The sequence below is a fragment of the Mus caroli genome, unplaced genomic scaffold (assembly GCF_978045245.1).
Source record: "Mus caroli unplaced genomic scaffold, Mus_caroli_1 scaffold_3, whole genome shotgun sequence".
NCBI lineage: Eukaryota > Metazoa > Chordata > Mammalia > Rodentia > Muridae > Mus > Mus caroli.
The window spans coordinates 110,934,991-110,948,941 of record NW_028227258.1 but is presented as its reverse complement, the minus strand read 5'-3'; the positions used below and the strand labels follow the sequence as shown (position 1 = coordinate 110,948,941).

Below are 13,951 nucleotides of genomic sequence, written 5' to 3'. Positions count from 1 at the left end.
CTCAGTATAAGTTTCTGTTTAACAGGTGGAGGCACCGCTGAGACTTGGGAAAGGTAAGCAGCTGGGAATAGGGATAGTGTAGAGTAATTAGACCTAGCCTGGGTGGATGCATCCAGAGGTGCAGACAGGGAACTGTCAATCATAGGATGCAGGAAAGGAGATACAACAGCTCTTCTAAGTGATGGACGCTAGAAAGGAAATGACTTTAAATTTAGTTTCTCTGTTTATATGATACTAGTTCATACAACAGAATGTTGTTCAAGTTCTGTTGGCTTGAAGATGGTATATGAACGTAGCTAACATGTATGTAGTCAATTGGAAGAAAAATGTTTGCTTCAAAAGTGTTAGAGCTCTTGTGATTGAGTCTAAATTCACTTTTTGTGTTTGTATGGTCCTTGGCCTTTCCAGGAAGGACAACTTATTTTATCAAATTATCAAAATATTATTTTTTCTTTTTATAGAAAAGTTTCTTTTGATGCTACAATCAGTAAAGCGGGCATTTGCTATTGATTCTAGTCATCCCTGGCTTCATGAGTGCATGATTCGACTCTTTAATTCTGGTAGGTTTTTATTCCCTCCCGCACATACTTTTCTAGCTGTTTGTTATGGGTATAGGGCTGGAGGGTGTCTCACAGGGGTCAGAGATTTTGCTGTTCTTCCAGAACACTTGCATTTGATTTACAAGACCTACACTAGACAATCACTTCAGCTCTGGGGTGGGGTATCCAACACCATAGTTTGGTTTCCAGTGGCACCCAAATATACATGGTATGCACACACCTAAGTAAAAGCAAATAATACTTTTTTTAAATCTGAATATATACTCAAGTCATTTTAAAGGTATTGCATATTTAGTTAGCTGAGGGAAAAATAGAGGTGTTTTGTTGGTGGTGGTGGTGGTGGTGGTGGTTTTTTTTGTTTTTTGTGTTTTGGGGGGGAGTTTTTCAAGACAGGGTTTCTCTGTGTAGCCCTGGCTGTCCTGGAACACACTTTTGTAGACCAGGCTGGCTTCGAACTCAGAAATCCACCTGCCTCTGCCTCCCGAGTGCTGGGACTAAAGGTGTGCACCACCACGCCCGGCAATAGGGTTCTTTTGTAATTAAAGTTTTTATTTTAAGGCCTTAAATGCTGTGTTGTGCTGGTATAGAATTGTGTGGTTCCAAGGATTTGGGAGTCACCTTTGCTCTCTCTGTAGTGGGATTGGACCTACAGCCTGTGCATGGCACGCAAAATGCCTTTTTGAGCTGCAACGAAACTGTAAATAGTTTTGTTACTTTAACATAGTCATGTGTACAGCAGAAACACAAGATAAGCCTTTCTTCCAAGCTCCTTTCCTCCATCCAGGAGAGAAGAGCAAGGATTATGGATGTGCCTCCTGTACCTGGCTTTTTACCTTGAATTTCAGGAATTAAGCTCAGGTCCGCAGGCTTATATGACTAATGCTTTTACTTGCTAGGTAATCTCCCTAGACCTATTTTGCCCTCTTTTTTAATGCGTTTTATTTATTTATTTTTTTTTGGAGACAGGTTCTTTTCACGTAGTCATGGCTAGCCTAGAATTAAATGACCAGACTGACTTTAAACTCACCTGCCTTTGCCTCATGAGTACTGGTATTAAAAACATTCACCATAGCCGGGTGTGGTGGCGCACGCCTTTAGTCCCAGCACTCGGGAGGCAGAGGCAGGCAGATTTCTGAGTTCGAGGCCAGCCTGGTCTACAAAGTGAGTTCCAGGACAGCCAGGGCTACACAGAGAAACCCTGTCTCGAAAAACCAAAAAAAAAAAAAAAAAAAAAAACATTCACCATTATGCCCAGCTCCTATAATTTTTGTTTGGTTATTTGATTTGTTTTGTTTTCTGAATCAAGGTTCCTCCATATTATGCTGGCTGTCCTGGAACTTGCTCTATAGACCATGCTGGCTTAGAACTCAGACATCTGCCTGCCTTTGCCTCCCTGGTACTGGAATTAAAGGGATGTGCCAGCACCATGTTATTTTGTTCTTTTTTGACAATAATTATTTAATATTTTCTATACTACAACCTTACAGTGGGTTTTTACTAATCTCACATAAAATATGAGCGTTCTCTACCCATTTTAACGTGCCAACTATCCTGGGAAGATATTACTTAGTTCTGTCTGCTGAGAAGCTAATAGCTTGAACTAAATACAATTTCAGTTTAGGGTGTTAGAAAAACCAAATAAAAGTTCATTAGAAAATGATTTATTTTTTTACCTGACCTCTTATTGGTAATTAACTTTCCTTGATTCTTGAGACTTACTAACCTATCATGGAAAGTAATAAAGGTTTTATATATATATTCTGTCCACTAGTCATTAGCAATAAGTCATTATGAAATTTTTGTTATCATAGTTTTAGAGATTTATTTATTTATTTATTTATTTATTTATTTATTTTTGAGGCAGGGTTTCTCTGTGTAGCCCTGGCTGTCCTGAAACTCACTTTGTAGACCAGGCTGGCCTTGGACTCAGAAATCCGCCTGCCTCTGCCTCCCAAGTGCTGGGATTAAAGGTGTGCACCACCACCGCCCGGCTTAAAGATTTATTAAATTGTTTGTTTGTTTGTTTGTTTGTTTGTTTGAGACAGGGGTCTCTCTATGTAGTCCTGGCTGTCCTGGAACTCCCCAATTAGACCAACCTAGCCTGGAACACATAGAGATCCTCCTGCCTAGTATTAAAGGTATACACCACTGTCTGACTCAACATTTATTTATTACATGAATGGTTTGTGTGCATGTATGTATTATGTATGTGTGTATTTATGTATTTGTATTTTGTGCATGCCAGATATAAGTTAAAAGAGAATGCCAGGAACTGAACCAGGTTTTCTCCAAGGCAGCAGGAGCTCTCCACCACTGAGTCATCTTTCTAGCCTCTAAATAACATCTTAGCTTTACCTCCTTAGTTAGGGTTTTGTTGTTGGTGGTGGTGCTTTGGGGTTGGGGTTCTTTTGCTTTTTCCTGCTTAAAAGTACAGATAATTGATACCTTCTTGGGAAACTCAGCTACAGTGTACAAGATTGATTTTTTTGTGGTTTTTCCAAGCCCTTCTTCTTTTCAGGGTCTCATTAGGTAGTGGCTGACCTAGAGTGTCCTATACTGGCCTTGAACTCACAAAGACCTGTCTGCCTCTGCCTCTGGAGCACCACTATGCCTGACTTGCTAACTTTAAAAAGTGAATGAGCATCAAAGAGGGTGTGTGTGTGTGTAATTACTAAGTGAGAATAGTTTTTGCAAATGACTGTTAGTCAGGTTGGGAGTTTATGTATTTGGTTTTATGTGCCAGCATCATAGTGAATATGTGGAAGCCACATGTTCTCTGAGCATCATTAAGTTGTTAGCTTTGTAACAAGTTCCTTTACCCTCCAAGTCATCTTGCAGGCCTGGAGATAGGGATTTTCATACACACACTCAGTCAGTCTGCTTGGGTCTGACTCTCTCTGTCTCTCTCTTTTTCTCTCTGTCTCTCACTGCATTTTAATTTTACAGTGTTTTTCCCCCTCCATTTTTCCCCCTGAAGCAAATAAATTAAAAACAATAATGAAAACCATTAACTTTCCAAAAGTAATGAAATCTATACAGTTGCTTTCTGTTTATATATAAAGCTTCCCCACAGTATTCAGCCATACCACGGGATAGGGCCCACGGAAATTACTTTTTATCTCACAGGAGATAGTGTTCATTGCAGTTGGCTAGAGTCTATTTTAGGAATAATAAAAGGAGTAATCTTACTCCTTTTCTGCTTTCCTTCCTGAAAAGTTGATAAGTGGTCAGAAGAATTTAGAAGTACAACTATAATAAGGCTAAATTAAAGGTTCTAGCAATTTAATTGGGCTATTCAGCTTCATAAAATACACGCTGTTTAAGTAGCACATTGGTGAATTACTTGCTTTATAGCTGTGTGTTGGCTATGTCTAATTCAGTATAATGTGTTAGGGAAAGGGAATGCTGAAACCCATTCTTAGCAGCTCATTATATAACCTGAAAATCAAATACAAATAAATACATAGAAAATGTTGGCATATGTTGCATATTTTCAGGTTATGGGATGTGTGCTTGTCACATTTGTTTTTTAACTTTTTATTGGTTCTTTGTGTATTTTACATCATGCATCCCAATCATCTCCCTCTCCTCTCATAACCACCTTCCACCCTTGCTACCACCTGTCCACACACTTTTCCCCCCACCCTCCCACCCCCTCCAACCCCAACAATTTTTGCTTGCTAACGGTCATCTTGATGATGAGTTGTTGCATTGCAGTGAGTCTGATTTGAGGCCTCTGGCTTCTGCTACACTATCAGTACTGGGACCTCACTGGGATTTCTCTTGAATATCCTGTTCTTGCCCCGTGTTTTGGATCTATATGACCAGTCCCTTCATGTAATCCTGCAGTTCATCAATGGAGTAGATGTAGAAGTGGGCCAATTCAAAGCCCTTATCTGTGCATGAGAAGTAGCTAAGCTGGTCAGTCCAGCAGCTAGCTCTCCTACACAAACTCTAGTGAGCAAGCTCTCCTGTCCTGTCCCAACTGGCTCATTCAATGCCACCACCAGCAAGGGGCAGAGCCAGCTTTCCTGGTCTCATGCTCTCAGTTGGGGCTGGCTCATCTACGCTTAAACCTTGAGAGCCAGCTCTACTGTTTTTCCGAAGCGAGGTGCAGCAGAGTTTTTTAGCTGAGGAAAATCTGCTTACTGTTTTTAAAACTATAGTAAAATAGTCAGTATAATTTATTGGATACCAGTTACACAATTAGAGTGGCACACAGTAGCTTTTTCTTAAAGCATCTTCTAGGTTACCCCTTATGCTGTTTAATGTTTATTATAAAGAGAATAGTTCTGTCTACATAGTTCCTAAGATAAAGGTCAGGCAAGGGAAGTTGACCACATTTCATTTTTGTTTTAACTAGTAAAGGTGTCTTACTCAGGCTTTATCAGAGTATCTAACTGCTAAGAGAGTTTGTTTTTCATTTATTCAACAGTGTGTGAAAGTAAAGACTTACCCGAAACAGTTAGAACAGTATTAAAACAAGAAATGAATCGTCTTTTTGGAGCAACAAATCCAAAGAATTTCAATGAAACCTTTCTGAAAAGGAATTCTGATTCATTGCCACATAGATTATCAGGTAATCACTTTTATTTGATCCTTTTAGTAGCCTTCTTGAGCAACTTTAATGCTTTAATGGATCACTGCCAAGGTAAGATATATATTTTGCTCAAACTGGCGATGTGCACTGTACTTTTAATACTAGGAAAACAGGCAATGTTACATGCTTCCTTTATAGCTCAGACTTTGGTGAGACAGAATTGTTACAGTAAACGCTTAGCACCGACATTATAAATAAATGAATACAGTTGATTGGTTTGGTTTTGAACAGGTCCTCATTATATAACCTAGAACTCACTAGGTAGACAAGGCTAGCCTCTAATTCAGAAAGGTCTGCCTGCTTCTATCTCCAAATGCTGGCATTAATGGCACCTGCCACCCCACCCAAGAAGTATAAGTGAATTTAAGTGGGTTTTATTTCCAGTATGCAACCCACCCCAGAGTGAATTTAAGTGTACATTACAATACTGTGCAGGTTGGGCTTGTGTTCGCATGCCTCCCTACTTGTGATCATAAAGCTCATTTAGTGTGGTTTTTGATTTCTCTTGCTTATGTGTTTATCTTGGTAAGCTAAACACCTGAAAACTATCCTACATTTCAAAAAGCCCGAGGCAAGAAGAATCATTCACCTTGAACAAAAGTCTGGAATTTGTTAGTATTCTTTAAAAATATCTGGTTAAAGACAGGTGGTGGTGGAACATGCCTGTAATCCCAGGATTCGGGAGGCAGAGGTGGTAGATCTCTATGTGGTTATAGGCAGCCTGGTTGATTTTACAAGTTCTAGATGAGAACAACACAGCAAACTGTGTCTCAGACACAACCAAGTGAACCTGGGAAAAGCTTAGGTGCTTTGTGTGCTGCTGTGGGAAACTGAACAGAAACTTTCATCTCAGACCTATAAAGCTGGCTGTCCTTTCATTCCATAGGAAATTACGAACCATTTCCCCTTCACTACCAAATTATATTTATTTTAGTAGAAAAATGATTCATAATCTCATTAAACCAAGAAATGTATTAGAATATTTGTATTGCTTCATGTTCTTTTTTATGCATGGTCTACTTAACGCATTCTAACCATTAGGTGGTTACATAGATACCTTAATCCTTTCTCCTCCTTTAGTTCAGCCCTCTCAGGTTGTTGTAGTAAGTGTCTCCTATGGCTAGCAAGTAGTATTTTATGCACATATCTTCTACTTTATATTTAAGCGAGTAGAGGTAAAGAATTCTGTTGAAGGTTCCTAAACCTCCTCTTTCTTTCCACTTAGCTGCCAAAATGGTGTATTACTTAGATTCTTCTAGTCAAAAACGAGCAATAGAGCTGGCAACAACACTTGATGGATCCCTCACCAATAGAAACCTTCAGGTAACAGGGTCTATTGATTTATTTTATTTATTATTATATCTAAGTACACTGTAACTGTCTTCAGATGCAGCAGAAGAGGACATCAGATCTCATTACTGAGCCACATTGTGGTTGCTGGGATTTGAACTCAGAACCTTCGGAAGAGCAGTCGGTGCTCTTAACCACTGAGCCATCTCTCCAGTCCTATTGATTTATTTTAAATAGTCTCTCTAGAAGAAAAACTAACTACCTCTAACTAAGGACAATGAATTTTTTTTTTAATTAATTTATTTATTATATGTAAGTACACTGTAGCTGTCTTCAGACACTCCAGAAGAGGGCATCAGATCTTTGTTACAGATGGTTGTGAGCCACCATGTGGTTGCTGGGATTTGAACTCCGGACCTTCAGAAGAGCAGTCGGGTGCTCTTACCCACTGAGCCATCTCACCAGTCCCCTGAAATATTTTTTTGTTATTTATACATAATACTTCTTAAATCATTATCTGTGAGAAATTTCCCCTTAAATGTTTTGAGGGGCTGTGTGTGTGTGTGTGTGTGTGTGTGTGTGTGTGTGTGTGTGTGTTCTTGTGCATATGTATACCAGGTTAGGTGGAAGTCTACTAGTTTGATCTTTCTAGCCTCAAGATCCCTCAATTTTAATTCAAAGTTAAATAACAGGGTTTAATTTTGTTGTTGTTGGAATGTCCTTACTATGTAGCCTTGGCTGGACTAGACTCACTATGTAGACCAGGCTGGCCTTGAACTCATGAAGATCTGCCTGCCTGTGGCTCACAAGTTGCTGGGATTAAACATGGACTACCATTTCAGGGCTAGTGTTTGGTTTTACTGGCACATTGCTTTCGCAAAAGAAGGAAAAGGAAGTAAAGTGACCTATATGCTTACATTGGCATTGACAATGTAATTTAACATTTATACGCAGGGCCAAGCTACGTTAAGGTAAAGTCATTTCATAAAGTTGTGTGCTTGCTCAAAGTACTTTTTAAAAAAGAGTACTTTTTAAAATACATTATGTGTATCATCAAATATTCATATTCTTGTCTCTTTCTTTTTGGCATTTACCCTCCATTTATGAAGAAATGGTTGAATCGTGCCTTGAAGACCATCATAATGAAATTTATGGGCTGGAGGAAATGCTTTTGTTTCCATTAAAAATCCATTTCTTTCTTATTTTGGAAATGGTTGATGTTGAACCTGTTTTCTGCCTTGAGTTGTGACATGAGCCTTTCTGTTCTTTAGACTTGCATGGAGGTGTTGGAAGCCTTGTGTGATGGTAGCCTAGGAGACTGTAAAGAAGCTGCCGAAGCCTACAGAGCAAGTTGTCATAAGCTTTTCCCTTATGCTTTGGCTTTCATGCCTCCTGGATACGAAGAGGATATGAAGATCACAGTGAACGGAGATAGTTCTGCAGAAACGGAAGAACTGGCCAATGAAATCTGAACATCATTAAACAAGCAAATGGAATGACTTTGGACCATATCTAGTGTATAATATTTTTGTCACGCACCTGCTGCATTGCTCTTACTTACACAGAATGAGAGGAGTAAATGTTCTTGCCTTCAAATAGTCTTACGTTTTTTTATCCTGCTGAAAACTATATATAAAATATCTAACATTACAGGATATAGGTTCAGTTTCTTAAAAAATTAAAAGCTGCTAAAATTGAGGGGTTTAAAAGGAAAAAAAAAATCCGTATCCTATTCCTACCTTCCCTTCCCACGTTTTTAACTAATTTATATAAAATCTGGAGGCTATAACAGCTAACATAGCAGGTGTGTGGCAGAAATATTACTTTAAATTTGTCTTGTGAGATTTTGCTATATCTCAGACAGCATAAATAAATGCTGTTTTAGCACTGGATTCTTTCACTGAGCACAAAGAGTTGTTGGGGCTTTAGCATCTGACTGATTCTGTTACGGGGTTGGTGATTGACCATAGGAAGTATGCAATGTGAATCACTGTGTACAGAGCCGTCTACAACACATGCTTGACGTTGTAGAGACTGGGACACATAGCTACCAAGCGGATTAAGTGAAACCTAGAAGGTGTTCAGTACGTGTGTTGTGTTTCCAAAATTCACTGTACATGATCAGTTTGGTGTTCTTGTACCACAGTTTTTAACCGAAGGAACCAGTTGGAACAATCTCAATTTAACTAAAACTTGAAGAACTAAAATAACAATGCAAACCTTTAGCATTGTTTTGGCCAAACTTGTTAAAACTGTAATGCAAGAACCAAATGCACTGTGATGTGGCACCAACTAATTAGCAAGCATGAATTTTTCACCTGAGAGTGAAAAAAGAAAACTCTACCATGGCTTGAAGTTAAAGAGCAGAACTCCTGACTACCATTCTATGACTGATCAAGAGACTAATAGCTAAAACCTCAGCAGGCCTTGTTCACGATATGCAGAAAAAGTGCTGCAGTTTAGATACCTCTGGAACTTTTCCACAGTGTCACAGGTTTGTAATACTTGAAGCCCTTCATTTCTAAGAATATATTTCTTGCTCAGTTGTTTCAGGCAAGCCCAAGACTTTGTAATTTTTAAAGGGCCCAAGATTTTTTTTTTTTTCAATAACAGACCAGCTTCTTTTTCCTGCAGTTACAAATGTAATTTCTTTTTTTTTTTTTTTTTTTTTTTTGTTGTCAAACATAAGGTACCAAATATGATGCAATAAATTGTTTTGAAAAACAGTTGTGTGAATATTTCCACTAACCTGAGTTGGGCTTCTGTGAAATGCACAGGTGGAAACAGAGGTTGCAAGCCAGAGGCAATGAAACTCACTGTAGGGCTAGTATAGAGGGGAGCTTTTAGAGCGGGCTAAGTGGTGGTATCAGGAAAGTTCCAGAACTAAGCAGAATGCTGCTCCTTTGTTCAGATTTCACTGAGGCTAGGATGGTGGCAGGTCCTGTGAATGTAATTCAAATTGGAAAGGAAAAGTAAACGTGACCATTTGGATTGGGAAACCGAGCCTTAAACAAGTCAAACCTGTACACTGAGAACGAGCCTCAGGCTCAATATTTCTTTATGTTTGCAAGGTCTGAGCAATTAAGTTCAATGAATTAAGTGTATATAAAATGGAACTTTTGTAGTATTTTAGTTATACATAGTACATACACTAAAGGGAATTTTCAGAAGATCAGATCCTTTTATTTCATAGTACATGATCTGCATTCCACATCCCAGTCTAGCAGGTTAGTGATGCAAAGATACTTCCAGTCTGAACTTCAGTGCTTTGCTTTAACAGGCCCTGTCTCAGGAACATCTTAACAGATGGCAAAAAAAAGCGAGCAGACTTTACGAATTTTTCTCCTGTGAGTGATAACTAAGGTTCCTGTTGTTTGGAAGAACACTAGTGGTATGTCCGCTACTGATTCAGTGTTGGAGGAGGCACCAGCCATATAGTAGGTGTGTGTGTGCGTGCGTGCGTGTGTGTGTGTGTGTATTTGTTTAAATTCTACTGTATATCACAATGAAATCTGTCTGTTTGTCTTGACAATGTTTAAATGATGTAGATTGTCTTAGAATGAATACTCAGAAGTACTCAGAACTCCGATTCCGATGCCACCTGAGAGGAGTAAGATTCCTGTCATGTATATTGTATTCCAACCAATTTACTGGAATTATTGAATAAATCTTTATTTTCTTTCAGGTTTATTTGACAGTGGATACATTGTCTGGTGTCACAGGACCTTGACTGGGTTCACCAAAAACATTGTACTTTACTCTGAGTATATATTTCAACTGGATCATTTCACATTTACCCCGTTCATATTCAGTTAATTATCAGTGATACTGTGGGGGAAAACAGGGTTAGATAAACAAGTTGGAAAAATGCAGTGTGATGTTGTAATCTAAACAAGTGCCTTATGTTTATTGCTAAGAACTGGTGTTCTCAACCCTTTTCCTAAGAAGGGTCCCTCGGCCTGTATTCATTCATATAGGAAAGTAAAAATCCTTCTGTTTCTTCATACTCACTCACTGTCATGTCTCTTTGAAAAGCTACACTCTGACGAGCTTAGTTTACCTAGCTTTAATTAGATAGGTGAGTCATCCATTTTCACCATTTTTTCCTGTATTTATTATGCACAATAAAATGATCTCTAATAGCATGACTAAAAGTAGTGCCGATGTTGCTGGAAAGCTTTCTGGGTCTTACACGAGGCCCTGTTTTTTCACCGTGATTGTACCGCATGCTCTACTACTCTCAGCTGTGAAGTGAAAGCTGTGAATGTATGAAGAGCTCAGAAAACCATGGAGCGTTGTGACAAACTCAAATCCTTTCTAATCAATTGGTAAGACTTTCTGTTGCCGGGCATAGCATATATTTGGGGAAAGCTAAAAGGAAAATACTGAAAATGCTAGGGCATTTGTTATTTTAGATAATTACTGTCCTTGGATTCTGCAGATCGACCTTCCTGATGCGAAGAGTCTTCCTTTCTGCATCGTGCTCCTGGTTTTTACATTTAAGGATTCTTACTACCCTTTTGCTGTTGTCTAAGCTTTGCTGAACCCATTGTTAAGTCTAAGACAGAAACCCATGAATTGGCTGTGTGCGCCATAGGAAGCAGAAATGGTTTCAGTTTCTGCTGGTTGAAAATTGAACCACTTGTAGCAATAAAAAGCTTTTGGAAAAGGTTATCAAGTTTCACTTTTCCCTTCTGCAGCTATAAGCTGGTTGTGGAAAGTCTTTGTGGTGTGTAGGAGGTTCTGAAGAAGGCTTTACCTAACAAAGGGTGTCTTGTATATATACTCTCTAGTAAATGGAGTAAAATGAGCCTACTTCCTTGAAGACATACCCATAATATTTTTTAAAAAACACACACAAACAAAAACTAAGGGTGCTGCGTGTGAGAGTACATGCTTATAATCCCAGCACTTGGGAGATGGAGTTGAGGGCTGCCCTGCAAAGGCAAAGCAGGGACGAAGCCTGTGGGAGTCAGAAGTCGGCCATTTGTGTATGCAGTGGGTCCTCCAGCAACATCATCTTGGGATAAGAGCTAGAAGAAAGAATAGCTTAGAAAAAAGTTTGGTATGGTATAAATTAGAATTTACTGATGTTATAACCTCTGTTTTATTTACCAAAACCAGATGACAGCCTTTGTTTAAAGGCTTATAGAAAACTTAAGGCTGTTACTACCAGTGCAACAAACTATTCTGAGGTCTGTGTAGCCCCTGCTGGCCTCCAGCACAGAGGTCAGCCTTCCTTTCCTGAGTGCTGTGATTGAACACATGTACCTTGCCTATCTATGAAGACTTTAAAAAAATTATGTGTGCACACACGTGCTATGTGTGGGGAGTGCATTGTGTGTAAGTCAGGACAACTTACCTAGATCATATCTCACTTCCCACCTTTACCTAGCCTTTACAAGTGCTTCAAGAGTCAAACTGCATGGCACCTTCACCTGGGAGACACTTCACTTGCCCATAAGTGAGGCCTTGGTCTGTACTTTAAGAACCTGTATTTCATGCAGTTGGCTTATTTCTACATGTTGGTAATCTCATTGTAAAGATGGTCTGGCCTTCCTAAGGACAAACTTTGTTCTCATGTAGGAGTGACATGATTTTGAGAGTGTGTTCTGGATCTCCTGAGTTGATTTCAGCTAATGATCTTGTCTTCTGTTCACCTGTACATCACTGACACAGGGACTCTGCTGCCTCTGCTTTTCCACTGTTTGGTCCTGAATGAATTTAACACTTGTTTACTTTGTAATTGCAGATTTTTCAGGACACACATGGCTACATTGTTCTTTCAAACTGGCTCTTCTTAGGAGCTCTACCCTCAAGTAATCCTATTGCTGCTCTGTTATCTTTCAAAATGATCAAGTCACCACTTCAAGTAGATGGTAACAAGACTATTCACCTGGGTTCTGGAATACCAAATACTAATAATTCTTACCTTCGTTAACTTAGTTTTTAAAAACTGAGATCAATAGACATATTTAGGAACATGTATTCAGCACTTGTTCAGAAATTCATTAAAAAGGACCTAAGAATAAGCCAACTGCTTCCCTTGTTTTTGTTTTTATAGTTTAAAAAGTCTGTTTTATAGTTTTAAACAGTCCATTGAACATTTTCTGTTTGCTAGAATTTTTGTGAGTGAAATGTCTACAAAGTTACATGACTAATGTGTTGGCTTAAATTCTTGTAAGTCTTCCCCACCCTGAACCCCTAGACAGTTTCTGTGCATAGCTGTGGCTGCCCTGGAACTCACAGGCTGGTCTCAAACTCACAGAGAGATCCATTTGCCTCTGCCCCCTCAGTGCTGGAATTAAAGGTGTGCACCACCATGCCTGGCTGTAAGTCCATTTTTAATTTTTAAAAATTTTATTCATTGTGTATAAACTTGGAGGTCCAAGACACTTTGCAGTAGTCAATTCTCTTCTACCATGTATGAGTCCCAAGATTTGAACTCAAAACATCAGGCTTGTGGCAAGTGCCTTCACCCACATAGTAAACCTATGCAATCTTAGACAAGGATAAGAGCAATGCGTAATAGATATTCAAACTCCTGTTGAGGTTTGTGTGACTATAATTGCCCCACAGAATGTAGAAGGTAACAATAACTGTGAACTTAGGTCATCCATAAACTCAAATTTCCTAATCCTTAGCTATGGTTATAGAAGATTCATCTTCTTGGTTCTATCTGTTGGCCTTGTAGAATCATGTCAACATACTACAGGTAATCATATTTATTGATTTTATCAGTATATTTTCCACATTAATCTTTGCTCTTATATAGTTCATCAGAAATGATTGTGTCTTTGTAGGCTACGGGTGGTGGAAGTACCATCTCTCAGTTTTTCCATTGTTGTGATACTGGTTGGCATTGAATGAGCTCATCTTGAAGCAGGCACTTCCTAGGTACTGCCATGCCTAGTAGGACTGACTTACTACAAAGGATGCCACTTGTTTTCTTTTTTTTTTTTTTAATTTTTTAAAATTGGGTATTTATTTCATTTACATTTCCAAAAGTCCCCCACATGCTCCCCCACCCAGCCACTTGTTTTCTAATTCTTCAAAGAATATTAAGGACATTGGTGACAGGCATACTACATCCCTAGACCTTTCTTTTAATAGCCTAGCATCTATAGTCTTAGTATGCAGGATTGTTTAGCTTCTCAGTATCATATTGAGAGTCATTCACAGCCATCAGCTCTAGTCCACAGTTGTGCTTGAAACTGTAAACTCAGCCCTGATCCTGTATTCAAATCCCAGGAAAACTCTAAACATCTGTTGCCCAGGCACACTGGGAAATGTGATTAAATGATCTGAGTTAGTATTAATCAGTACTGACAGCTGTCTAACTTACCCTGACCTTTTTTTTTTTTTTTTTTAATTCTAAGGTAAATCCAAAGTTTTTTTGTTTGTGGTTTTTTTGTTTGTTTTTGTTTTTTTGGTTTTTCGAGACAGGGTTTCTCTGTGTAGCCTTGGCTGTCCTGGAAGTCACTATGTAGACCAGGCTGGC

The 13,951-nt window shown here is 38.9% G+C and overlaps 1 protein-coding gene across 1 annotated transcript in view; it reads left to right on the top strand.

Annotated features, from left to right (window-relative positions):
• Positions 1-10,592, top strand: part of Naa15 (N-alpha-acetyltransferase 15, NatA auxiliary subunit) — a 56,171-nt gene extending 45,579 nt beyond the window's left edge. The window contains exons 17-20 of the mRNA XM_021158616.3: positions 462-560; positions 4,996-5,139; positions 6,386-6,483; positions 7,722-10,592. Of these exons, the coding sequence (XP_021014275.1) occupies positions 462-560; positions 4,996-5,139; positions 6,386-6,483; positions 7,722-7,922 (542 nt within the window). The 3' untranslated portion in view covers positions 7,923-10,592. The remainder of the gene's footprint in view (positions 1-461; positions 561-4,995; positions 5,140-6,385; positions 6,484-7,721) is intronic.
• Positions 10,593-13,951: the final 3,359 nt, after the last annotated feature.